This window comes from Petromyzon marinus, chromosome 6 (assembly GCF_048934315.1).
Source record: "Petromyzon marinus isolate PM22_M1 ecotype Great Lakes invasive population chromosome 6, UKy_Petmar_22M1.pri1.0, whole genome shotgun sequence".
Lineage (NCBI taxonomy): Eukaryota > Metazoa > Chordata > Hyperoartia > Petromyzontiformes > Petromyzontidae > Petromyzon > Petromyzon marinus.
This window is the reverse complement of record NC_133672.1, coordinates 7,800,786-7,826,152: the sequence shown is the minus strand read 5'-3', so window position 1 is coordinate 7,826,152 and position 25,367 is coordinate 7,800,786. Positions and strand designations below refer to the sequence as shown.

Below are 25,367 nucleotides of genomic sequence, written 5' to 3'. Positions count from 1 at the left end.
CTTCTTCCACACGGTCGCCATCTCTGACGACCCCGTGATGCAACAGCCCCCACCAGCACCTGCTCGACCTAAACACGAGGTCAATTCCCCAGCTCGTGTCCCCTAAAACATTGCAGCTTTGGACCAACGTTGGCCTAACGTTGAATGCTTACTGGGGTGGTGATTTTTTTGTATGGTTTTGTGTCATTTTTCTTCCCCCCCCACTCTCCCCTCCGGCACACAAAATTTACTAAAAAAATTCGTTCTTAACGGGCGTTAGTAGATAAGAGTGTCAATTCGTTTGGAAAAAAAAACTCGCATTAAGCAGTGCACCACCGTGTGCCAGCGAAGGGCCTCTTAGAACGCGGGATGTCACAAAACTACTTCTGAAGTGAACTCCGTGGCCTCCTGTCCACACGCAAGGCCCGATCGGCGAGCCTTCTCGCAAGACACGTTGGGACAGATTCACAAAATAATGGAACGAGTGAAAGAGACGTGGATGTGGCGATCTGTCCCACGCTTCGTGATGGAGACAGGGGCACGCTTCCGCCGTTGTCAATCGACAAGTGGACTAAAGTACAATGCACGTGCGTGGTGGCGTATGATGGTCAAGCAATCCTCACAACTGGCACATTGTGGGGAGACCTTCAGCAAGCGGATTCACACCCCGTGCTGTGTGGGTAAAGCTACAGTAAACGTATACTGTAGCGATACGGGTCTGCGTGTGTGCGACGATGCATTCAGCTTAGTTCGCAGCACACACAAAGACAGAGATCACCCCCCCCCACCCCCGATGAGCCTTAACACACTCACACACCAACACACAATCCACACGTGAACTACTCTTACAATAACACGCATGCATAGGGCTAAGACACAGATCTCCCCGTATAGCGTGGACTTGGTGCTGTTAGTGAGCATCTATGAAGGCCGGGCACGGCACACGAGGGTTGGGGTGGCCTGACCCACGCTTGGTCCGCATGAGGTTCTCATTTGAGGCTGAGTCAACCTAGTGGGAGGTCCAAGATATATTGAGATGATCGTCACTGCTGTTAACATCTGTGATCGGGAATCAAACTCCGCGAATTGTAGCGCAGCGCGCTAACCGCGACACTTACCGCTCCCCATGAACTCCCGAGAGGTTAAGGTTGTTGTGGCAAGGTGCTGTTAGCGAGCACCTATGAAGGCCGGAACGCACACGAGGCGGTGGGTAGCCAGCACCCAGCCTCCCTCGTGGCGATGTTTACACACCAGGTATTCATTTGAGGCTGAGTCGACCTAGGGGAGACCCAGGAGTTGGTCGTGAGCGGGAAATCGAACTCGGATCACCGCTCCCTACATGTACACTCCAACATGCATTCACACACGCGTGAACACACTATAACACATTCACACACGCGTGAACACACACCAACACATGCATACACACGTGTACACACACACACACGTGTACACACACACACACGCACATATATGTATACATGCCAACACCCATGTACACACACCAACATACAGACTCACACACCAACCAACAGGCATGTGTACAAACATGTACAAAGGACGCACACACTCACACACTCACGCGTGCAAACACACACCCTCACATCAACACACGGGCACCTTTCAACACTCACACCACCAGCATGCGCACACACACACGCATACATACCCGCACCCCTCCCCCACACACAAACGCACGCACGCACGCACACGGACGTAACATTTGCAAACCAACACACACGCGCACACATGAACAACATCCCCTCTCCCGCTTACAACTACAAAGATCCCCCGTATAGCCTCAACGGACTCTTGGGGCAAGGGCTGTTTGCGAACACTTATGATGGCTGACACGGCACACGAGGGGGTGGGTGGCCAGCACCACTCCCGACCGCCTTTGTCTCCCCAGCGCTGATGTTGTCGCACACTGGGCACTCGTTTTAAGGACGAATCGACCTCCGAGAGGCCCAGCAAATATATATCCGCCCTTGCAATTGTCCGTGAGCGGGAATCTAACTCGGTTCGCCAGGTTAGTAGCGCAGTGCGTTAACCGTTACCCCACCGCTCCCAACGATGAGGCCACACACACACCCCAACACACACCAACACACACACACACACACCCCAACACACACCAACACACACACACCCCAACACACACACCCCAACACACATACCCCAACACACACCAACACACACACCCCAACACACACAGACACCCCAACACACATACCCCAACACACACACCCAACACATACCCCAACACACACACCCCAACACACATACCCCAAACACACACACACCCCAACACACACACCCCAACATACACACACCCCAACACACACACCTCAACACACACACACACCCCAACATACACACCCCAACATACACACACACACCCCAACACACACTCTAATATCGTCAATCCTGCCACAGTTCAACAATGTCACGCACCGCCCTGCCAAAACGAGATCCCCCGCGTAGCATTGAAACAAACTGCTGGGCCCAGCGAGTGCTGTTGGTGAGACCGAAGGGGGGGGGGGGGGTAGTGGTCAGAGCCAGTGCCTGCACGCCTTTGTATCCCCAGTACTGATGTTTACGCGCCGTACCAACATTACTGATTTAAGGCTGGAAAAAAAAGCCTTTAAGAGAACAACCAGTTACAAGGTACAGATTTCATATGCTGTTGATGTAACCGTGCCCTTGAAGAGAACACAAGTTCGTCAGGGACGGAGCACAGACACGAGGGCATCGAAGGTGCAGTATAACAACCGATTTTGCTGCAATGTCCTCTGCTCGCCAGTGCACGTTTGGCCCAACGTTGCATGTTTACTGGGTATTGCTTGGATTAGTATCCAGGCCCAAAGCTTGCTTAGCCTCCCTGGGTCCGTGTGTGCGTGCGTGTGGCCTCAAAGTGCTGGGAGCGGTGGTGCAGCAGTTAAGTGCGCCACGCTACTAACCCGGCAAGTTCCGATTCCCTCTCAGGGCCAACACCGGTGATACGAATCTGAATCGGTCCTGGGCCTCCCCCGATTTGACTAAGCCTCAAATGAGCACTTGTCGCGGTGTGTAAACATCGCCTTCATCGGTGCTCGCTCTCAGCACATTTGCCCCAACAGTCTGTCAAAGCGATACGGAGGATCTTCGTTTGTTGTGGCCTCAAAGTGCACCAGCGCGTTCGTGGTTTGTTTGGTCATTTAGGCTGCGATGTTTACACACTGACACAACCACACAACAAAAACACTTGTGTACGTACAGCTGTACACACCCATACTGTCCGCGGTTGCAGCGAGGTTAGTGGCACGTACAAAGTGTGCGTGGGGTGAGCAAGTCCAGCAAAAAGGTTGCTAACATATTTGCACATGTTGTAAGCGCCGTGGAGGAAATTCCCAAAGTTTATGAAAACCACAACGAACTCATGCTGCTCGCGGTGGGGGTCAGCAACCCACTCGCCGTTGCTGCTGCATTCGTCACGTGCGTCGTGACGCGATAGAGGCCATTGTTCCGTGCACGTGTTACACACACACGACGCAAGTCTACCATCCAATGGCAACCAACGGCGGGAAATCAACAACCGGTGGAGATTTTTTACATTATGAGACCTCCTTTGCCAGTAACAACACCAGTGGAGACTAGACTAGGCTCTAAGAAAAGCTGTCTCGGGTGTGGACCAATCAATTTCAAGGACAGTGCATATTATTATCAGAGTTGTCTCTTTTGTTTGCATTTTGACTGCTTGTGTTGTGGTTATTGTAAATATGATTCCTTGAATAAAGGTGTCAGTTTTTGTGCCAGTTAAAAGGGTAAAACCTATTACTATAAACCGGTGGAGAGGCAGCGATACCCTAATGGCTGCATTCAGCAATTCGAAGCACGACAACCCAAACTCTTGGTCGAACGCGTGCTCAAACCCCTGTTCGAGTTAGGGCTCTAGTTAGGGTCAGGGCTAGGGTAAGGAGCGTGGGTTTTAAGCACGGGTACAAAGGATGGGTTTAAGCACATGGCCCGTGAACGTGTTCGAGCGTGGGTTCGACCTACGTTTCGGTTGGAATCGCTTTCTGCGCTCGGAATCTCCGTTTTTAGTTTATATTCCTGCTCCGTACCTCCAAATATGAGCAAGCTCCTGCCCAGGCAAGCCTTGTTTGTCAATGAAACACCTTCACATTATTATGCATTTCCCCACATATGTCGCCAGTTAATTTCTTCCCTTTACAGCTACTCCCGTGCAGGTTTCCAATCATGGCTGCTGAGCACAGCAGGCCCAATGGCTCAAAACACCAATCGCCCAGCAACAAATAGCGCTCTTAATAGATAATACAGTATAGTTTTTCCTCTCTTTACGAAAGGGTTGGGTTCTTTAAAAAAAAACAGGCGTAACACGAAATTTCATAAATCTGATTGGATTTTCTTATGAATGTAACACAAACATTTGGGAATATATACACCGATATCACTTTTGGCGATGCAAAAATAATAAAAGAACATAAATATGAAAACGATTGAATAATATCTTCTTTGGTTCTTTCGGTAAAGTCACGTAGAATGAGAATAAAATAATAAATTGATAAAATAAAATAACACAATAAAATTCTCACGACGTTTCGGCTACAACACAAGCGGCCTTCATCAGGTGAAGGGACGAGACTGAAGGGACGAGACTGTCAGTAAAGTCACGTAGAATGAGAATAAAATAATAAATTGATAAAATAAAATAACACAATAACATTCTCTAGACAGTCTCGTCCCTTCACCTGAAGGCCGCTTGTGTTGTGGCCGAAACGTCGTGAGAATTTTATTGTGTTATTTTATTTTATCAATTTATTATTTTCTCATTCTACGTGACTTTACCGAAAGAACCAAAGAAGATTAATCCTTGCAGTCACGAAAGCTTTAAATCGAAGATTGAATAATAATTCATTCAAACAAAAAAAATTACGTTGCAGGGAACTCACCAAAACATCTGCATGTTAGAATGACTGTAAAGGTGATGTGGATGCGTTATTGTTGCAATGCAGGGATACCGTGATGCTGTAGCGGATGGATTACGCAGCCTCCCAGGTACTTCTCGTTTGATCTCAAGGCGCGTGCCGCGTGAAATTTCGTTAACATGGAAATTAGATTTCGTTAATCGAAAAAGGTCCAATATTTGTCAATTGCGTTAACGTGAAATTTCGTAAACCAGTCGTTCGTAAAATTGAGGTTTATATCTGTACAGCAGTAAACTCATCCTTGAATTTAAAGCTAAGGAAAAGAGACGATGGGAGCACACGCATCAAGTCTCAACGATGACCCTTGTGTGGCCTTTGAAGCAAGAGAGTGTTTCCCTCCCGAGGGCCCTTTTACCCCTATCCTTAGCTCTGCCCCACCTGTCTGTTAATTTACACCTCAACGAGAAGACCCTATCCCTTCAAATTAGCGACCTCCCTGTTACTCCTAGCTCTGCATCCACCTTTTTGTGATTCTTACAACTTTAGCGCTTGTTTTTCGCCTAACGAAGCGTTCTTTCTACGAGAATTTGCTATTATGAGCAATTTTAATTAAGACCAATTTGTTCGCAAAACGACCAAAAATGTTCACATAGCGAGTGGAGACAGATCGATCAAATGCCTTCCATGGTGGCAAAGGGGTGCACGTCGGCCATCAGTTATTTGCATACCAGCTGTCCCGTGCTGCGTGCGTGCGTGTTTCGAAGTGTGGAGGAGGGGGGCCTCGTGGTGTCACTATAATGGGTGGTTGGGAGGAGGAGTGGTTGGGGGGAACGGGGAGGTGGGGGGGTAGTTGGGGGGGACGGGTGGGTTGGGGTGGGGGGGCGATAATTAATTTGCAGACGCCGAGAATAGGCACCTGCTTGTAACATGGGAGTCAATAGGTAAAAGATGATCGTTTCAGGAATCTTTGCTTACCGAAAAATTTTCGCGGAACATATCTCACTCGTTAAGTGAGACCCACCTCAATCCCTTTAAACTAAAGGCTTCCCTACTCCCCAGGTTAGACGGCGCCCTTTGCCACGCGACCAGGTCCCAACTCCTCTCTGTGCGATCGCTCATCCCTGATGCTGTTGCTCCACTGCATTGCACAATACTCTATATATCCCAGGGGCTGGCCGCTTCCCCCTCCTGCACATCAGACTTTGACGATCATTCCCACTATGCGGAAACTCTGGGCCAGTTCGCTCTCTATAGGTGCCTCGGGAGAAGTGAAAAACCTCAGGTGGGGAGATCTGATGCCGGGGGCTAATGCTCGGGGTCGTAGGCATACGTGTGGTGTGGCGAGGGGAAGATGCATCACAGAGTCCCAGTAAACATGGAACATTGCATGTTTACTGGGGTGAAGTCCACGGGAACAGCAACCATGGTAGTAGCGATAGAAGAGTGATAAGGAGGTAACTGACCTCCGGTGACCGAGTGACTGGAGTGTAATGATGGTTTAATCCAAAAGTGGATTCACTGACGTCTCTCATCCGTGTGTAGTAACATAGAATTGGTCACTACATAGCATAGCGCTGGCTGCTGGCAGGGAAGGGGATCTGCGGCTAGAAGCAGCCCTGACTGACAGCAGGCCACGTGATAGACCCGAGAGGGATCGAGGGGAAAGGTTACAGAAGGTTAGATGCTGACCGAAATTCGGTTTCGGTGCCGAAAGTTGGAAAATGGCCTCTTTCGGCATACTTTCGGTTTCGGGCGAAAGTAAATTTTTAACTTTCGGTCTGGTTTCGGTTTCGGCCGAAACTGATATTGGCTTTCGGTCGTCATTCGTCAACCGAAGATCTATTTTTAGAATATAACGCTAGTGCTATGTCTATCACTCTGCCTATCGGCCGGTCAATCGGCGCTAGGCAATCCTATGCGATAAGCTGCAAACACACCCACATATATGTACACACAAACACACACAAACACACACACGTCAGCAGCAGCAGCTTGGGAGCGAGGTTACAGCCGCAACCATGGTCCGCTAATGTATATACGACCGGTCAATAGATGGCCGCTTGTCTGGCTGAATGCGGAAAAACTGTTTTTTCTTAACTACAACATTCGTTTGTTTGGCTATAATTACTAAGTAAGTAACACAAAGATTTTATATTTAGCGACTCTTACTGCAGGCTCTGAATGATTAGTTCTAGATATCTTTTTTATTAAAGTAGCATTGCATCATGACATATTTCATAAATCTTGTGTTCGGTAACTTCGGTTATAAACCTTTCTGTTTCGGTCTCGGTCGAAAGTGTAGTTCAACTTTCGGTTTCGGCTTCAGTTTCGGCCGAAAGTAAATTTTTGACTTTCGGTCTGGTTTCGGTTTCGGTCGAAACCAGAAATTCAGTTTCGGTCGGCCTCTACAGAAGGTGCACGTGAGGGGAGCCTGGGAACCCGCTCGTAAGTTCCAGAAAGGGGGCATGGCCGGGGCGGAGCGAGGCCACGCTAACAGGATAAAAAGGGACCCCGAGCGGGAGCTCGAGGTTGTCGTTTGGAGTGGCATCCCTGTCGTCGTTGCTGCTGAAGATCGTCGCCCTCATCGCTGTCGTCTCGTGCCTTCGTCGCTGTCGTCTCCACTTGATAATTGCGCTGCTAAACGCAGTTGGCTGTCTTAGGTCAGCGCCGTCAGTGTCAGACGGTTAGCATTGTGTGTAGGCTAGCAACCAGTGTAGAGTTGTGTATAAGCGAGCGACAGCAGAGTGTGTAACAGTGTAGGGTGTGTATTGTATAAAGTGTACAAAGCGTGCTCGGTGTTTAATTAAAGAATTGCGCCCAATAAGTTGCGTCTTCAAGTCAGTCACTAGACATGCATAATCGAGAGCAGTGACTGCTTCACTTGTCAGCTCTTCAAATGTGTTCCCAAATTATTAACATTTTCACAGCACTACGTTATCTGCTCTAATTGTGTTTTTATTTCTGTCTAAAACTGTTTAAACTAAAAATACAAAACAAAAACAATACAAAACATCGCCTATTATATCTTTTCATCATAAAGCCACATACCGTTCTTGACGAATGTATTGAGTTTCTTTGTTATTCTGCAATTGAATATTTACCTTAAATTGCGAAAATTTATCGAATCACCCCTGTGTCCCATAAATTGTACATGGTAATATAATGAATACTTTACAGGGATCGACATATGGAGATACTTGCCCTCACCATGACATTCTATAAATCCCAACCATTGGCTCAGGACTGTCAAATGGAGATGAGGATCGCCTCAATGCTCATTTGAGCAATAAATCCCTTTGAGATGGTCATCTGGCTCAGATGTCAGGGCTCTCAGCTGGCACCCCTGAGATTTTCCACCACCTGGGATGAAACCCAGTTCGCAAGAGTCTCAGCCCGATCGCGAAATGTGGATAAGATTCCGCTTGAGATGTCACTAATGTTGTTATACATCCTTCGGTGGACCTTTCTCTGAACACACCCATGACATGATGTTGATAGCACACGCGGGATACAACTGGGAAAGTACTCATGGAGAAAAGAAAGTGTGTTGGCCACAAATTGCAATCGATCATGAGACTGAAAAATGTCACATCACACTCCGACAAAAATTACCCCAAATGTGTCCGATAGTCAGATATCTGAAGCGAAGCAGGGTTTATTCTGGAAAGTGTTTAGATATGTGACCACCAGAGCTTGCCAGGTGTTGTCAGCGGGAGCGGCGAGGTGTGGCCAAGAGATTGGCAGTGCTGTTATCCCCTTGAGTGCGCCGGTTTTCTCCGGCTTCTATGTCACATGAAGCCGGCAGTGATTCAAGGAATTGGCCAAACATCCGAATGCAGCAGGATCCTCCTTAATCGTCTTGATACTCAAGTCAGGCTTTCCGGGGTAAAACCATGCATGACACACAATTATTCTAAAAGCGTGGACGTCAATCATCATAAACAGAGCAAATGTGATGATGATGATGATACTGCTGCTCCTAAGAGCACGCTTGGTGCGTTACAAAACCCGCGATGAAGGACAGTCACCCTTGCGATGGAACGGAGCTTTGTGGATTATATACCAAAAGTAAAGACAACGGAACTGTTTCGCTCAGGTACACAAAACAGCACGCATTGGGGGGTGGCAAGGTGAGGATAACGCGTGGGGGCATGGGGTTCTCGGACATTACGGTTACCACGAGCACCAACTCCCCCTTGGCAGCCCCCCACACCACATCTCTTGCCCCCCTTGAAGAAAACCTCATCCTCTCCCAGCCGCTCACAATCTTCACATCAGCCACCAATAACTCCGCCTTTCTCAGCCTCCCTTTTTGTAGTCCCCTACACCCCTATCCATCTCTGTCTCCCGCCCCTTAACCCCCCCCCCTTCATCCCGGACCACCCCACTACCCCAACTCAACCCCCACCCAGGACCACCCCACGACCCCAACTCAACGCCCATCCCCCATCCCCCCAGCTTCTCCCCCTGGAGCCCGAGGCTCCGGATGTGCATCATGTTCCGCCAACTCTTGCCAACATCCGCCCCGCGGTCCCAGCACGCCCCCTCCCCCCTCTGCCCTCACCCCCCGAACCTCTCCACCCCCCCACTCCCGTCGCTGTCGACCCAGCCATTTCTGATATCAGATTCTGGGATGGACTCCGTTGTGTAGAAAAAAAAACTTAATGCGGCACGGTCAAATCTGCCCCATCTGTCTGCACGGCATTCACAAATGTCCCTTCCGTCCGTCACTCACGCTCTGGATCTCGCAAACGGCTCTGGGGGAGGGAAACACGCGCACAACACCTACAAACGCTCTTGCTGAGGTGTGGTGATAATGCGATTATAATGGGGTTGTGGTTTTAATTTGGTTGCGTGGCCGTTGTGGTTACGGTGGTGGTTGTAATTTAGTGCCCATGGTTGTGGTTATAATGTGGCTGTTGTGGTGCTATTGTGGTTATGTGGTTGTAGTTAGGGGCCGTCCATAAATGACGTCACGCGATTTTGGACGATTTTTGACCCCCCCCCGTCACAAAAAGTCAGACCCCCCCTCAAATATGACGTCACAAAGCTCTGCCCCCCCCCCCCCCCCCAAATATATAAAACATGCTTCAAATCGCGTTAATCTATTGTCATTGTAGTGCGTATTTAATGTGCCGCTGCGCTGATGTTGTAAGAGAAAACATTTATTTAAAAAGTATATTTAATTAAGTAGAACGTGTTGTCTGTATTTATTTAAAGTTGCGCATTTTGATGTGACGTCACATTTCTCAACCCCACCCCCCCCCTTGTCACACATCGTCACAAATGTCTGACCCCCCCCTAGGTGCGTGACGTCATTTATGGACGGCCCCTTATAAAGTGGTCATCGTTCTGGGTATTGTGATGACAACGCGGTTATGGTTGTAGTTATAATGCAATTGCTGTGGTTACGTTCCAGCTATTATGGTTAAGCATGTAGTTTTAGTTGTGGTGATGTGGCTGTTATGGTTAGTGGTTATAATGCCGTTTTAATTGTGGTTATACTTGTTATTATATTGCCTCATTTGTAAAATAATTGTACAACTAAGTAATATTTATAAATGTGTTGCTGATATGTAAAATTGTTGGTGTTGATATGTTATTTTGTACATTTTGATATTAAAAGTTAGGCCAGGGAGTGTTATTGGGAAACGAATATCGGTAAATCCACAGAGCGTGCAATCCATGTTACATCTCAGTGCAAATGAGTGGGCAGTGCTGCTAGTCACCACTAGAAGCATCTTCACTACCACCACCATCAACGCGATTATCACCACCAATAATCATGACGACATTCATAATTATAACCAATATGACCAGCATTACCAACCACCATAATCACCATTAAAATCATCACGACCACCGTAATCATCATCACCAGCATTATCTCTCCAGGACCGCTAAAGTTGGCACCAGCCTGTGGGACCGCACTTATTTGTATCAAATCAGAAGTGGCTTTCCTATGGACCGACTTGTTCCGGCCATGTGAATGTAACATTGACCTGAGCCCGACCGGGAATTGAAGCCGTCCGCTGATGTTTGTGAGCCCCCGCGTGCTAAGCCCACAGACAGCGCCCCCTAGCCGGAGATCCAACCATCACGAGCATAGGTCACATGCGGGGAGCGGTGGCGCAGTGGTTAGCGCAATGCGCTACGTGGACTTGACCAACCTGAGTTGGATTCCCGGCCAAGGCTGACAGCCGAGATTGATGTCTGAACCGATCCTGTGTCGGTGATCATCTGCCGTTTACAAACACTGAGTCAGCGGTGGGAATTCCACGTTCCTTTGACAGGGGGTAAGCCTCTCCATAAGACACGCACTGTTGACTTCCCCACAACTTGGTACTTGTATATTTGTTTTGTATCGACCCCGGAGGGGTGGTGATGGGCTGAGTCAACCCCTAACCAGGATGTGAACCGCTCGCTTTACCGCTGAGCCACTTGGCCAGCATTTTCGACATCGCTCATTCGACTAAAATCGAGAACAAACTCGCAACACGTGCAACCGAATCACGCGTGTTTAGACTTCGATCATTGACACTTGGTAAACTCTACTGTGTTGTTGTATGCAATGGGTTCACGTGACGCTTACAGTCACGAAATTCCGCTACAGTCTCAACAATTGCTAAACCCACCAAAAAATAGACCGTTGAATCGCATCGCCACCCTGAATGGTGACAATTCATAAAATAGTTACGCCGATGCATGTACAATCCCGACGCCACTATGCCAATGCTGACTCTTAATGATCAATTCGAATATTCACTGCGTCCAATTTGAATACAAAACTTATTCCGGCAATGTTACCAAACTTCAGTCCTCCCGTCACCGGTAGGAGATGTCCAGTTTCCCCCAACACGTGAAGCTCTTTAAATGAATAAAGCATTCAATTACATTTGTCCGGTTAAAATGACAATAAAAACACACGCAATTTGCGGGTCCTCAAGGAAACTTTGGGGGAGCCAAAAGTTGTGCAGTGCCTACTGCACCACCCACAGCTTCACCACTTATCACCACCACCGTTATCACCATAATCATCATCACCATCATCTTCATCATAAATATCATCGTTGCTATTATCCTCACCATAATCATCCTTACCCCCATTATTATCATCATCATCATCTTCTACGAAGAGACAGAACCATTCGGCTTACTATCATCGCAATCATCACGAAATTGGACTGTGTTTAATCACTCATTTTTGTTTTGAATAAAAATATAAAGAAACTCAATACAATGTCTTTTTTTATTTATAAATTTAAGGTCAGAAACTGCCTCATGATGCGTTCGCGTGTCGTGGAAATTTGCCCGGTCCTGGGTCTCCCCTAGGTCGACTCAGCATGAAACCATTAACCCGGTGCGGTCGTGCAAACGTCAGCGCTGGGAGAGACAAAGGCGGCCGGGCGTGTTTGCGGGACTCACCCTCTCGTGTGCCGCCTGGGCTGTCATACAGGTTGCTCGCTACAGAGCACTTGCCCCAACAGTCTGTTCAAGGCCACACGGGGTGGGGGAGGGCCGAGCTGTTTGTCGTCGCTTGCAAATTTGCGGCAAGCCACCACCGCCCGCGTGCATCACACGCTCGCGCGTGACGTCACCGCTACATGTTAAACGCGACATGACGTCATTGCGACGTGACGCCACTCGCATCGGAGACGGGCGGCGGTTTCTATGGGAACCAGACAGTCGAAAAGCTCCGCCCCCCCCCCTCCTCCTCCTCCAACCATCCCCGATCGTTAAATCCCCCCTCCCCTCGCACCCCCCCCCTCCCATAGTCTATCTCGTTGTGGAGCTGACCCCCTGACTTGGACTGGCCAGGACTGTACCATTCATTTACAACGAAGGGGGTGTGGGGGGGGGTGTTTGCGAATAATGGGTTGGTATCACCCAGCTTAGGAGATGGCTGGGCTTGATGGCTGGGCTGATGATCATTGTCATCATCATCATCACTATCATCGCATTACAGTTATAATGACATCACTCATTGTGATGTCATATTTGAATGATTATGAAGTCATAATTTTGTTCGTGGTGATGTTTAAGAGTGAGTCACATGGGCAATGCTGATGCTATTTACGATTGATGATGATGTTTTCGTCATGATGGTCGTGGTAATGGCTGTGGGTTTTTAATGACGTCGACGTTAATTATGGCCATGAAGATTACGGTGATCTTATGATGATGGCATCTTAATTATGGTGCCGATGATGGGAAGGTTCTCATCCAGCAGTGGATTAGCAAGAAGGCCGTGTACGTACCACGTGTGACAATGAATGGCTTCAATGATGACCATAATCAGGATCATATCAGTATTATTTTCAGCAGCGCTGTGGCTGTTGATGGTGGTGTGGTGTTCGTGACGTCGACGATGATAATCTAAATTATCGTGGTGGTGGTTGGTGGTGATAGTGATGAGGTTGCAACGCTGTGATGGCTATGCGCGTAGCCTGTGATCCATCAATGTGGAGGCCGCGTGTTAGTGGATCGCCGCACCAATGTTGCGAAACGCCCTTCCCGTGGACGTCGAGGTGGCATCACCCTGGTTTAGTAGGAGAAAGCGGTACAGCAAGTGTGGATCAATCTCCATGTACGGGGATAGCGTGTTACCCCCTCGCACGCGTGGGATTTTCTCCGGTTGCCTCCCACTTGCATAAATACTCAATAATTGGCTGAAAACACATTATAGACAAATGCAGGGACCCTGCTGAAAGAGAGCCCGTTGGTCTCTGTGGCTTTCCTTGACAGATAAGGAAGTAATTTATTTAACCATACGCATGTTGTTGTGATCACGGTGACGGTGGTTATTGGTCATACTTATTATTCCGCTCGTATACCCAGGAGAGCCTCACGGAGCCTCACGGCTTCCCCTACATCAAGGCCCTGCCACGTGTTGGCAGTAGAGGGCGATGATCGCCGTGTAGTCCCAATTGTCTAATAAGTATTGTGGAGTGTCTATGGGACCCCGTTTTTTGTCCGACAGGGGCCGTCCATAAATGACGTCACGCACCTAGGGGGGGAGGGGCAGACATTTGTGGCGATGTGTGACGATGGGGGGGGGGGGTTTGAGAAATGTGACGTCACCTCAAAATGCGCAACTTTAAATAAATACAGACAGCACGTTCTACTTAATTAAATAGACTTTTTGATAAATGTTTTCTCCTACAACATCAGAGTGCAGCGCCATACAATGACAATAGCTTAAAGCGATTTGAAGAATGTTATATATTTTTTTGGGGGTGGGGGCAGAGCTTTGTTACGTCATATTTGAGGGGGGGGGGTCTGACTTTTTGTGACGCCGTGTGACGAAGGGGGGGGTGGAGTCAAAAATCGTCCAAAATCGCGTGACGTAATTTATGGACGGCCCCACAAGAGTCCGATAGATATATAACCGAGCTCTTAATGTTTTTTTTAAATATATATAGTATCTGCATGGCCTTTGCGCAGTCGTCTTTCGGCGTCGTCTGGTCTAACACAGGTGAGACAGGGCCTTAAAGGAGGCCGTCTCTGGTGGAGGCCAGCCAGTTTCAAAGATATACGCGTAAATTATAATTATCAAAGCATGCTTGTTTTGTTGCACGTTTTGCCACAAGCGCGCATGGTTAATGTAGACTTTGACGCCTTGCAATATTTGGTCCTTGAACATCTTAACATCTCCCGCATTATTGCCGGAAAGGGTAAAGCCGATTGCTCTTTTTTTCATCGCGATGGCAGTGTTTATAGCGTCGATGATAATGGTGATGTGATCATTTGGATGATGACGACGGTGATGTTGGTGATTAATGATGTTAAAGACGCGCATCATCACCAACATCGCCATCATCATGATCATCATCATCTTCGCGGCGATCGCTCGCGATGACGCGCGAGGTGCCGAATGACGTTACAATTCCGAGGACGCTGGTGGTGTCGATGATTGCGAGTGACAACTGCAGCGAGGACAATTCATTTCTGTCGCGTCGACCGCATCCAGCCGCGGAATTTTCCGTTTGTTTCTCGCGAACGCGCGGAGGTTGCGCGGGGCACCGTCGCCGCCACACATGAACGCGTCGAGCGCCGCGTGGGTGCGATTACCCCACAGGTTTCCCAGACAAAGGGGCCGCCCATAAATGACGTCACGCGATTTTGGACGATTTTTGACCCCCCCCCATCGTCACACGGCGTCACAAAAAGGGAAATATGACGTCACAAAGCTCTGCCCCCCCCCCCCCAATATATAAAACATGCTTCAAATCGCTTTAAACTAGTGTCATTGTAGTGCGTATTTAATGTGGCGCTGCACTCTTATGTTGTAAGAGAAAACATTTATTGAAAAGTCTATTTAATTAAGTAGAACGTGTTGTCTATATTTATTTAAAGTTGCGCATTTTGATGTGACGTCACATTTCTCAAACCTCCCCCCCCCCCCCATCGTCACACATCATCACAAATGTTTGACCCCCCCTCTCCCCCTACGTACGTGCGTGACGTCATTTATGGACGGCCCCAAAGCCACCCGTTCTGGAACCTACCAGCGGGTTCTTGGTGTGCCCCTTCTGTACCCCTTCCCCCAGACTCCCCTCTGGAGTGTCACGTGGCCTGCTGGCGCCAGGGCTGCCGCACGCCGCAGATCCCCAATCCTGCCAGCAACCAGCGCTCTGCTCCTACTCGATGCCACGGCACAAGTGTAAAAAAAAATTCATTTTTTAAAAAATGTAGGGCCCCTTTATTAGCATATGCTACAGGCCCCGCACTAGCTTAATCCGGCACTGGAGAGACCACACACAATTCGCTCAAAGTTAACAACAAAGGACGTTTATTGTATAATTCTCGCCGTTTACCGGGACTCGCGCCTTGGAGGACAAAGCACACCGGGCCTCTGTGGGCGCCTTGTTACGGTTCGGCAGCAAAATGAGCACACGGGGGACTGGGATTTGGGAAATTATTTCCACGCAAAAAAATATACTTGTCGACAGGAAAGTGCGGCAATGTACTCGAACTCGGCACATATCTCCCTGCACCAGGGAACGCGTGACCACGGACAGACAGCCAGACAGACGGCGGCGTCGCGGTGTCGGGATGTGAACTCCACCCCTCGGACCTCTGCTCCTAGCGCTGGCTCACTCGAAACCTCGACGCGCCAGTGTCTCCCTGCTGGACGCCGTAACGTCGCATCACAGACGCGACGGGGCCCCGCGGGGACAAGGGGAGACACGAAACATACTTAGCCCTGGAAGCACGAGGGGGAATTTCCCCTCGTGGGGTAGGGAGGGGGGGGCATTCAGGTTTCTCATCCTTTGTTTCGCCCCAACATCTGTCCGTTAATGTACCCTTTAATTTGGGAGAGCCGTACGCATTTGGAGACGCAATCAACTTCAGCTGTCCCACGATCTGGGATTGGCTGGGCCTCTTTAGACCGTTGCTTGTTCCCGGCGTCTTCTCCCCTCATGCATTAACACACGTGGTTCTTAATATTTACTGCAGCCTGCACGCCTTTGGTTCTCAGAAAGGGTATCTCGTACTCCCAGGGGGTGCGTGCATCCCCGGTTAAAGCCACTGCATTACGCCCTATACCGTATGCAGCTTCCCTGATGGCATGGGCATTGCCCCACAATGGGCTCACCCCAGTGTCGGATTAAGCTAGTGCGGGGCCTGAAGGATAATTGATAAAGGGGCCCTCAATAACAAAAAAAACGTCAATATTAAAACACGTAATTGTCTTTACTTGCATAGTAAAGTAATTGTATTTTTTCATTTGCTATACAGCCAGATATTACGAGTAAATTGCTTACCTTAAACACCCAGCCGTTCATACAAGTTGAAGGCAGTATAGTACTGTAGTAATAGAGCAAGTGCATAATCACTGAACTGGATTTGATAGCTTGAAAGCATTTAGCGCGGGACTCTTGAAAGTGGGGGGCCCGTAGCATATAATACTTTTGCTACTGGGATAATCCGGCACTGGCTTACCCCGAAGTATAACAAAGGGACTGGGCACACCCCCTCCGCCTCCCACCCGCACGTCTGACTTTGCTGCCTGGGGAGAAAAACCTGGGGTGGAGAGGTCGAAGACCTCTAGCTCTAACACTAACTCTAGCACCAGCTCTAACACTAACTCTAGCCCTAAATCTAACACTAACTCTAGCCCTAGCTCTAACTCTAGCCCTAGCTCTAACACTAACTCTAGCCCTAGCTCTAACACTAACTCTAGCCCTAATTATAACACTAACTCTAGCCCTAGCTCTAACACTAACTCTAGCCCTAATTCTAACACTAACTCTAGCTCTAACACTAACTCTAGCCCTAATTCTAACACTAACTCTAACCCGAGCTCTAACACTAACTCTAGCCCTAACTCTAGCCCTAGCTCTAACACTAACTCTAGCCCTAACTCTAACACTAACTCTAGCCTAGCTCTAACACTAACTCTAGCCATAGCTCTAACTCTAGCCCTAGCTCTAACACTAACTCTAGCCCTAACTCTAGCCCTAGCCCTATAACTTAAGCCCGAGCTCTAACACTAACTCTAGCCCTAGCGCTAACACTAACTCTAGCCCTATCTCTATCACTAACTCTAGCCCTAACTCTAACCCGAGCTCTAACACTAATTCTAGCCCGAGCTCTAACACTAACGCTAGCCCTAGCTCTAACACTAACTCTATCCCTAGCTCTAACACTAACTCTAACCCGAGCTCTAGCTCTAACACTAACTCTAGCCCTATCTCTAACACTAACTCTAGCCCTAACTCTAACCCGAGCTCTAACACTAACTCTAGCCCGAGCTCTAATACTAACGCTAGCCCTAGCTCTAACTCTAGCTCTAGCCCTAGCTCTAACACTGACTCTAGCTCTAACACTAACTCTAGCCCTAACACTAGCTCTAGCCCTAACACTAACTCTAGCCCTAACTCTAACACTAACTCTAGCTCTAACACTAACTCTAGCCCTAACACTAGCTCTAGCCCTAACACTAACTCTAGCCCTAACACTAACTCTAGCCCTAACACTAGCTCTAGCCCTAACACTAACTCTAGCCCTAACACTAACTCTAGCCCTAACACTAACTCTAGCCCTAACTCTAACACTAACTCTAGCTCTAACACTAACTCTAGCCCTAACACTAGCTCTAGCCCTAACTCTAACACTAACTCTAGCTCTAACACTAACTCTAGCACTAACACTAGATCTAGCCCTAACACTAACTCTAGCCGTAACACTAACTCTAGCCCTAACACTAACTCTAGCCCTAACACGAACTCTAGCCCTAACACGAATTCTAGCCCTAACACTAACTCTAGCCCTAACACTAACTCTAGCCCTAACACTAACTCTAGCCCTAGCCCTAACACTAACTCTAGCCATAGCTCTAACTCTAGCCCTAATTCTAACACTAACTCTAGCCCTAACTCTAGCCCTAATTCTAACACTAACTCTAACCCGAGCTCTAACACTAACTCTAGCCCTAACTCTAGCCCTAGCTCTAACACTAACTCTAGCCCTAACTCTAACACTAACTCTAGCCTAGCTCTAACACTAACTCTAGCCATAGCTCTAACTCTAGCCCTAGCTCTAACACTAACTCTAGCCCTAACTCTAACCCGAGCTCTAACACTAACTCTAGCCCGAGCTCTAACACTAACGCTAGCCCTAGCTCTAACACTAACTCTATCCCTAGCTCTAACACTAACTCTATCCCGAGCTCTAGCTCTAACACTAGCTCTAACTCTAGCTCTAGCCCTAGCTCTAACACTGACTCTAGCTCTAACACTAACTCTAGCCCTAACACTAGCTCTAGCCCTAACACTAACTCTAGCCCTAACTCTAACACTAACTCTAGCTCTAACACTAACTCTAGCCCTAACACTAGCTCTAGCCCTAACACTAACTCTAGCCCTAACACTAGCTCTAGCCCTAACACTAGCTCTAGCCCTAACACTAACTCTAGCTCTAACACTAACTCTAGCCCTAACACTAGCTCTAGCCCTAACTCTAACACAAACTCTAGCTCTAACACTAACTCTAGCACTAACACTAGCCCTAGCTCTAACACTAACTCTAGCCCTAACTCTAACACTAACTCTAGCCTAGCTCTAACACTAACTCTAGCCATAGCTCTAACTCTAGCCCTAGCTCTAACACTAACTCTAGCCCTAACTCTAACCCGAGCTCTAACACTAACTCTAGCCCGAGCTCTAACACTAACGCTAGCCCTAGCTCTAACACTAACTCTATCCCTAGCTCTAACACTAACTCTATCCCGAGCTCTAGCTCTAACACTAGCTCTAACTCTAGCTCTAGCCCTAGCTCTAACACTGACTCTAGCTCTAACACTAACTCTAGCCCTAACACTAGCTCTAGCCCTAACACTAACTCTAGCCCTAACTCTAACACTAACTCTAGCTCTAACACTAACTCTAGCCCTAACACTAGCTCTAGCCCTAACACTAACTCTAGCCCTAACACTAGCTCTAGCCCTAACACTAGCTCTAGCCCTAACACTAACTCTAGCTCTAACACTAACTCTAGCCCTAACACTAGCTCTAGCCCTAACTCTAACACAAACTCTAGCTCTAACACTAACTCTAGCACTAACACTAGCTCTAGCCCTAACACTAACTCTAGCCGTAACACTAACTCTAGCCCTAACACTAACTCTAGCCCTAACACTAACTCTAGCCCTAACACGAACTCTAGCCCTAACACGAATTCTAGCCCTAACACTAACTCTAGCCCTAACACTAGCTCTAGCCCTAACACTAACTCTAGCCCTAGGCCTAACACTAACTCTAGCCCTAGCCCTAACACTAACTCTAGCCCTAACACTAGCTCTAGCCCTAACACTAACTCTAGCCCTAACTCTAACACTAACTCTAGCCCTAACACTAACTCTAGCCCTAACTCTAGCCCTAACTCTAACACTAGCTCTAACACTAACTCTAGCCCTAACACTAGCTCTAGCCCTAACTCTAACACTAACTCTAGCTCTAACACTAACTCTAGCCCTAACACTAGCTCTAGCCCTAACACTAACTCTAGCCCTAACATTAACTCTAGCCCTAACACTAACTATAGCCCTAACACTAACTCTAGCCCTAACACTAACTCTAGCCCTAACTCTAACACTAACTCTAGCTCTAACACTAACTCTAGCCCTAACACTAGCTCTAGCCCTAACTCTAACACTAACTCTAGCTCTAACACTAACTCTAGCCCTAACAATAGCCCTAGCCCTAACACTAACTCTAGCCCTAACACTAACTCTAGCCCTAGCCCTAACACTAACTCTAGCCCTAACACTAACTCTAGCCCTAGCCCTAACACTAACTCTAGCCCTAGCCCTAACACTAACTCTAGCCCTAGCTCTAACACTAACTCTAGCCCTAACTCTAACACTAACTCTAGCTCTAACACTAACTCTAGCCCTAACACTAGCTCTAGCCCTAACTCTAACACTAACTCTAGCTCTAACACTAACTCTAGCCCTAACACTAGCTCGAGCCCTAACACTAACTCTAGCCCTAACATTAACTCTAGCCCTAACACTAACTCTAGCCCTAACACTAACTCTAGCCCTAACACTAACTCTAGCCCTAACTCTAACACTAACTCTAGCTCTAACACTAACTCTAGCCCGAACACTAGCTCTAGCCCTAACTCTAACACTAACTCTAGCTCTAACACTAACTCTAGCCCTAACAATAGCCCTAGCCCTAACACTAACTCTAGCCCTAACACTAACTCTAGCCCTAACACTAACTCTAGCCCTAGCCCTAACACTAACTCTAGCCCTAGCCCTAACACTAACTCTAGCCCTAGCTCTAACACTAACTCTAGCCCTAACTCTCGCCCGTGCTGGAAGCTGCCTCAGAAACAACACGCGGCATTCACGTGAGAGCTGTGCAGCACACACCCATGCGGTCGTCTGAAATCAGCATGCGTTCTACAAATCATTAAAATACAACAAAAACAACCCAGATAGGGGCTCTCACTGTGTTACCATCGTCTCTCCTTCTCTACGCGAGATCCCTGTCTCTAAGAATCACTGCAGGGCGTCTTGGTGCAACTGAGATCCCTGTCTCTAAGAATCACTGCAGGGCGTCGTGGTGCCACTGAGATCCCTGTCTCTAAGAATCACTGCAGGACGTCGTGGTGCCACTGAGATCCCTGTCTCTAAGGATCACTGCAGGGCGTCGTGGTGCCACTGAGATCTCTGTCTCTAAGAATCACTGCAGGGCGTCGTGTTGCCACTGAGATCCCTGTCTCTAAGAATCACTGCAGGGCGTCGTGGTGCCACTGAGATCCCTGTCTCTAAGAATCACTGCAGGGCGTCGTGGTGCCACTGAGATCCCTGTCTCTAAGAATTACTGCAGGGCGTCGTGGTGTCACTGAGATCTCTGTCTCTAAGAATCACTGCAGGGCCTCGTGGTGTCACTGAGATCCCTGTCTATAAGAATCACTGTAGGGCGTCGTGGTGAGCCACGGTGCAATTCCCGTGGCGCATAGCGGTGCGCACAGTTTGTCCCTCGTATCGGCGCGGGGAGGCGCAGCGCGGGGCGCCCTCCCCGCGTCCCTGCAGCAGCGCTTGCAGGGCGTCGCCCCCTACCCCCAGGGCATCCTGCAGGAGCTCGCAGTCGCAGTGGAAGGGGTTATCTCCCAGCCGTATCTTTGTACGCGCCGGCAGGGCAGACGCCGCCTGCGGCTCCGTGGCGACTCCGATGGCGCTCAGCCGGTTATCGGACACGTCCAACGTCTCCAAAGAGCCCAGTTGCTGCAGGGCGCCGGGGGACAGGCGCTGGAGTCGGTTGCCGGCCAGATTCAGGTGAGACAGGGCGCCGAGTCCCTCCAGGAAGCCATTTGGCAGGGAGCTGAGCCCGCTGTGGCCCAGCAACAAAACGCGCAGGGAGCTCATCGCGCGGAAAGGGAAGTCGCAGGCACCGCGGCTGCTGCTGAGCGCGACACCCAGCCCCGGCGTGTGGGACAGGTCCAGGATACGCAGGCTGCTGTTGCTGCTGCTGCTGACGGACGTGGTGGTGGTGGTGGTGGCGGCGCTGCCCTGGGGATGACATTGAGACATCGGGTTGCGCGCCAGCGACAGCACGCGCAGCCTGGGTAGGCGCGCCACCCTCCACAGCTCGCCCACGTTCTCCACCCTGTTGGAGGACAAGTTCAGCAGCGCCAGCTCGGCCGAGATGCGCTCCACTCCCCACGCGTTTCGCAGCCGGTTCCTGTCGAGCGCCAGCGACGCGAGGCGCGGCAGGGAGGCGACGGGCACCTCGGAGAGGGCGTTGTCGCTGAGGTTGAGCGCCGTGAGCGCGCCCAACAGGGACAGCGCGCCGCCCTGCACGGCGCCCAGGAAGTTTCGGCTCAGGTCGAGTGAACGCAAGGAGTGACGGCTGCCCTCCAGGCTGGAGAGGGCATCGGTGGAGAGGAAGCCGAGGGCGTTGTGCGACAGGCGCAGCTCCTGTAGGCTCTGGAGGCCCGTGAAAGCGCCCGCCTCGATCTCCTGGATCATGTTGAAGCTCAGGTCCAGCACGCGGAGGTCGCGGAGGCCCGCGAAGAGCGAGGCCCTCAGTGTGACCACGCGGTTGTGGGACGCGTCCAGACTCAGGAGGCCCGACTGGCCGAGTGGCTTGAAGAATCCGGGGCCCGGGTCGTGGAAGTTCCTGAAGCCCAGGGAGCGACCGAATCCGCTCATCCTCCTCATGACGAGCGCGCGGATCGCCGCGCCGCGCACAGCGCCGAAGAACGCGACGAGGCCCCCGAGCTGATCCCCCCGGCCGCTGCCCATCCCCGTGGAGGAGATGTCCAGGGTCTCCACGCTCACGTTGGCCAGGGGGTTCCCGCAGGAAGCCCAGTCGAAGCCGGCCGCGTCGTACAGACGCCGGTTGGACGAGAGATCGAGGACCTGGAGCCTGGCGCCGCTCAGGTTGTCCAGGTCCCCCGCGCAGATCTGCTCGAGGTGGTTGCGCTTCAGGTTGAGGTGGCGCAGCGAGGAGGCGAAGTGGCGCAGCGCCCACGCGCCCACGCGCACGTGGCGGAGGAGGTTCCCGCTCAGGTCGAGTCTCTCCAGAGACGCGGCTGGGCCGAGCAGAGGCCCCGCTAGGACATCGTCCCCGAGGTTGCAGTGGTCGAGGCTGAGCGAGCGCAGCTCCGTCAGCCCCTCGAGAGCTTCTTCCTCGAGACGCAGGCCCGAGTTACCGCCCAGGTCCAGGGCGCGCAGGCCGGGCGCGTTGAGGAACGCGCTGCGCTCCACAGAGAGGCCCCGAGGTCCCGTCTGAGAGCCCAGCAGAAGCGTGCGCAGGCGGGGCGCGGGTGCCGGTGGCGAGGATGCGGCGGAGAGGCGAGAGATGCTGTTGAAGGAGAGCAGAACGTCGACGGTGCCCAAGGGCAGATCCGAAGGGAAGCGCGTCAGGCCCCGACCCATGAGGTTGAGCGCCGCGCTTGAGAGGTCGGTATCCGGGCCATCGCCTGGACCGACAATCGGCCCATTGCCAGGGCCAGCACTTGGACGCACACGCGCGGCCCCCGGTCCCTCGCTCAGCCCGAACCCCAACAGGCACCCAATGAGCGCCATGAGGAACGCGTCGGCTCCACGGTGCCGCCTCCCGTTCAGCGTTCCCATGGTCGTCGATGGCTTCGCCCTGCAGCTCGGGGATGAGGGCGTGGCGCGGCTGGTGCGGCGTGGGGCTCTTGCGCGCCCGTGCCGAGTGTCTCGCTTGCGTTTGTCTGTTCCCTCTGAGCGCGAACGCCGCGGTTTTATAGCGGGACCGGGCATCGTCAATCGGCGGAACGGGAAAGCACGCGGTTGCGCGCGGTGTGTCGTGATGGGGAAATTCCCAGCCACGACCCGTCATGATCGAGGAATTCCCAGCCACGACCCGTCATGATGGGGGAATTCCCAGCCACGACCCGTCATGATGGGAGAATCCCTAGCCACGACCCGTCATGATGGGGGAATTCCCAGCCACGACCCGTCATGATGGGGGAATCCCTAGCCACGACCCGTCATGATGGGGGAATCCCTAGCCACGACCCGTCATGATGGGGGAATCCCCAGCCACGACCCGTCATGATGGGGGAATTCCCAGCCACGACCCGTCATGATGGGGGAATCCCTAGCCACGACCCGTCATGATGGGGGAATTCCCAGCCACTACCCGTCATGATGGGGGAATCCCCAGCCACGATCGGGAGCAGCGAGCTGTGCCGGATTAGTGTTGGCGGCGGCGGCGGCTGTTCGGGAGGGAGGGGATGCTGGAGGGAGGTAGGGGAAGGTGCAGGGAAGGGATGGAGGGAGCGGTGGAGGCAAGGAGGAAGTTGCTCATTCGCGACGAGAGATACTCGGTTTTCTCGTTGCACTGAGAAACCCCAAGAAGCAAAAACATCGAGCGCAGAACACGGCTGAGCAACACGAACAGCAGCAGCGCCTCCACACTGCCACGTGGTGTTTGTTGTGTGTTGTTGATCTGGAGGAGCGGACCCACGCGTATCAACAACACTGCCTCTCAGGCGATGGCCCTTCTTCGTGGCACGAGAATGATTGTTTCTGATTGGTGGAGACCTCTGAAGGATGATGGCCCATTTCAACACATTTCCTCTGCGATCATCGCGCAGCTATTGACGTAGCAAAGCGCGTCCGTCATCGTCACCGCCCCGTGTTGGAAACTCCGTAATTCCGCTTTGACAGCAATTATATAACCAAACGTCCTGCACTCGTTACCTTTCTTAGGTGAACAATGTGCGTAAACTATACTAATTGTCGCTATTCCAGGCGATTCGATTAATCTGTTTAGAGGCAGAGAGATCGCCTCCGTGATGTTTTTGTTGTTGTTATACCAAACAGGTCTCACCGTGTGTGGAACACTCCCGCCACTACCATCCGGAAAGTAAACACTTTTTTTTTATTTAAACATGCCTAACTATGCTGATGAGTCCCCAAAAGATAGAAACCGATCCAGCAACTGTTGCGCTAAAACAATGTCAACTTGTTACATTGCCCCGCCGCCGCCGCTGCCGCCGCACTTGAGCCATTACAGACGGAGCAGGTGGAGTCCACATTGTTGCTGTTTGGCCCTTTGGGGCCACTTCTCGACCGCCAGCATTCGCTGTTGAAACAAATACTCGTGGGTATCATTGAGCTGGAAAGCCCAGATGCTGATGGACTTTAAGATGTTGAATTCCCACGTGGAGAGACCGAGGTTGGGTAAAAAAAAAATGTGTGCGTGGCATGGTGGGCCGAGCGTGTTCCACGCTGGGGATGGAGCGGTGGAGCAGTGGTTAGCGCACTGCACTATGAACCTGGCAACATGGGTTTGATGCCGGGGTCACGGCTACCATCAGTGGCGAGTGGTATTGGAAATGGTCAGGGCTCGGAGAGGCCTTCATCCAGCAGTGGATTTACACGAGGTTGAAAATGTTTTACTTGTCCATGCTGACGATTAACTCATGATGTGTTCTCAGGAGGAATGTGATCTATTCAAGGAG

General features: G+C 50.5%; 2 protein-coding genes across 2 annotated transcripts in view; both read right to left on the bottom strand.

Moving 5' to 3' along the window:
- LOC116939585 (uncharacterized) overlaps positions 1 to 12,565 on the bottom strand; it is a 71,331-nt gene extending 58,766 nt beyond the window's left edge. The window contains exon 1 of the mRNA XM_032948161.2: positions 12,333 to 12,565. Coding sequence (XP_032804052.2) covers positions 12,333 to 12,359 — 27 coding nt within the window. The 5' untranslated portion in view covers positions 12,360 to 12,565. The remainder of the gene's footprint in view (positions 1 to 12,332) is intronic.
- A 3,111-nt stretch (positions 12,566 to 15,676) lies between these two features.
- On the bottom strand, positions 15,677 to 23,609 carry LOC116939587 (toll-like receptor 5). The gene has a single exon (XM_032948165.2). It carries the CDS (start codon positions 23,503 to 23,505, stop codon positions 21,337 to 21,339), a length of 2,169 nt encoding a protein of 722 aa, XP_032804056.2. The 5' UTR covers positions 23,506 to 23,609; the 3' UTR covers positions 15,677 to 21,336.
- Positions 23,610 to 25,367: the final 1,758 nt, after the last annotated feature.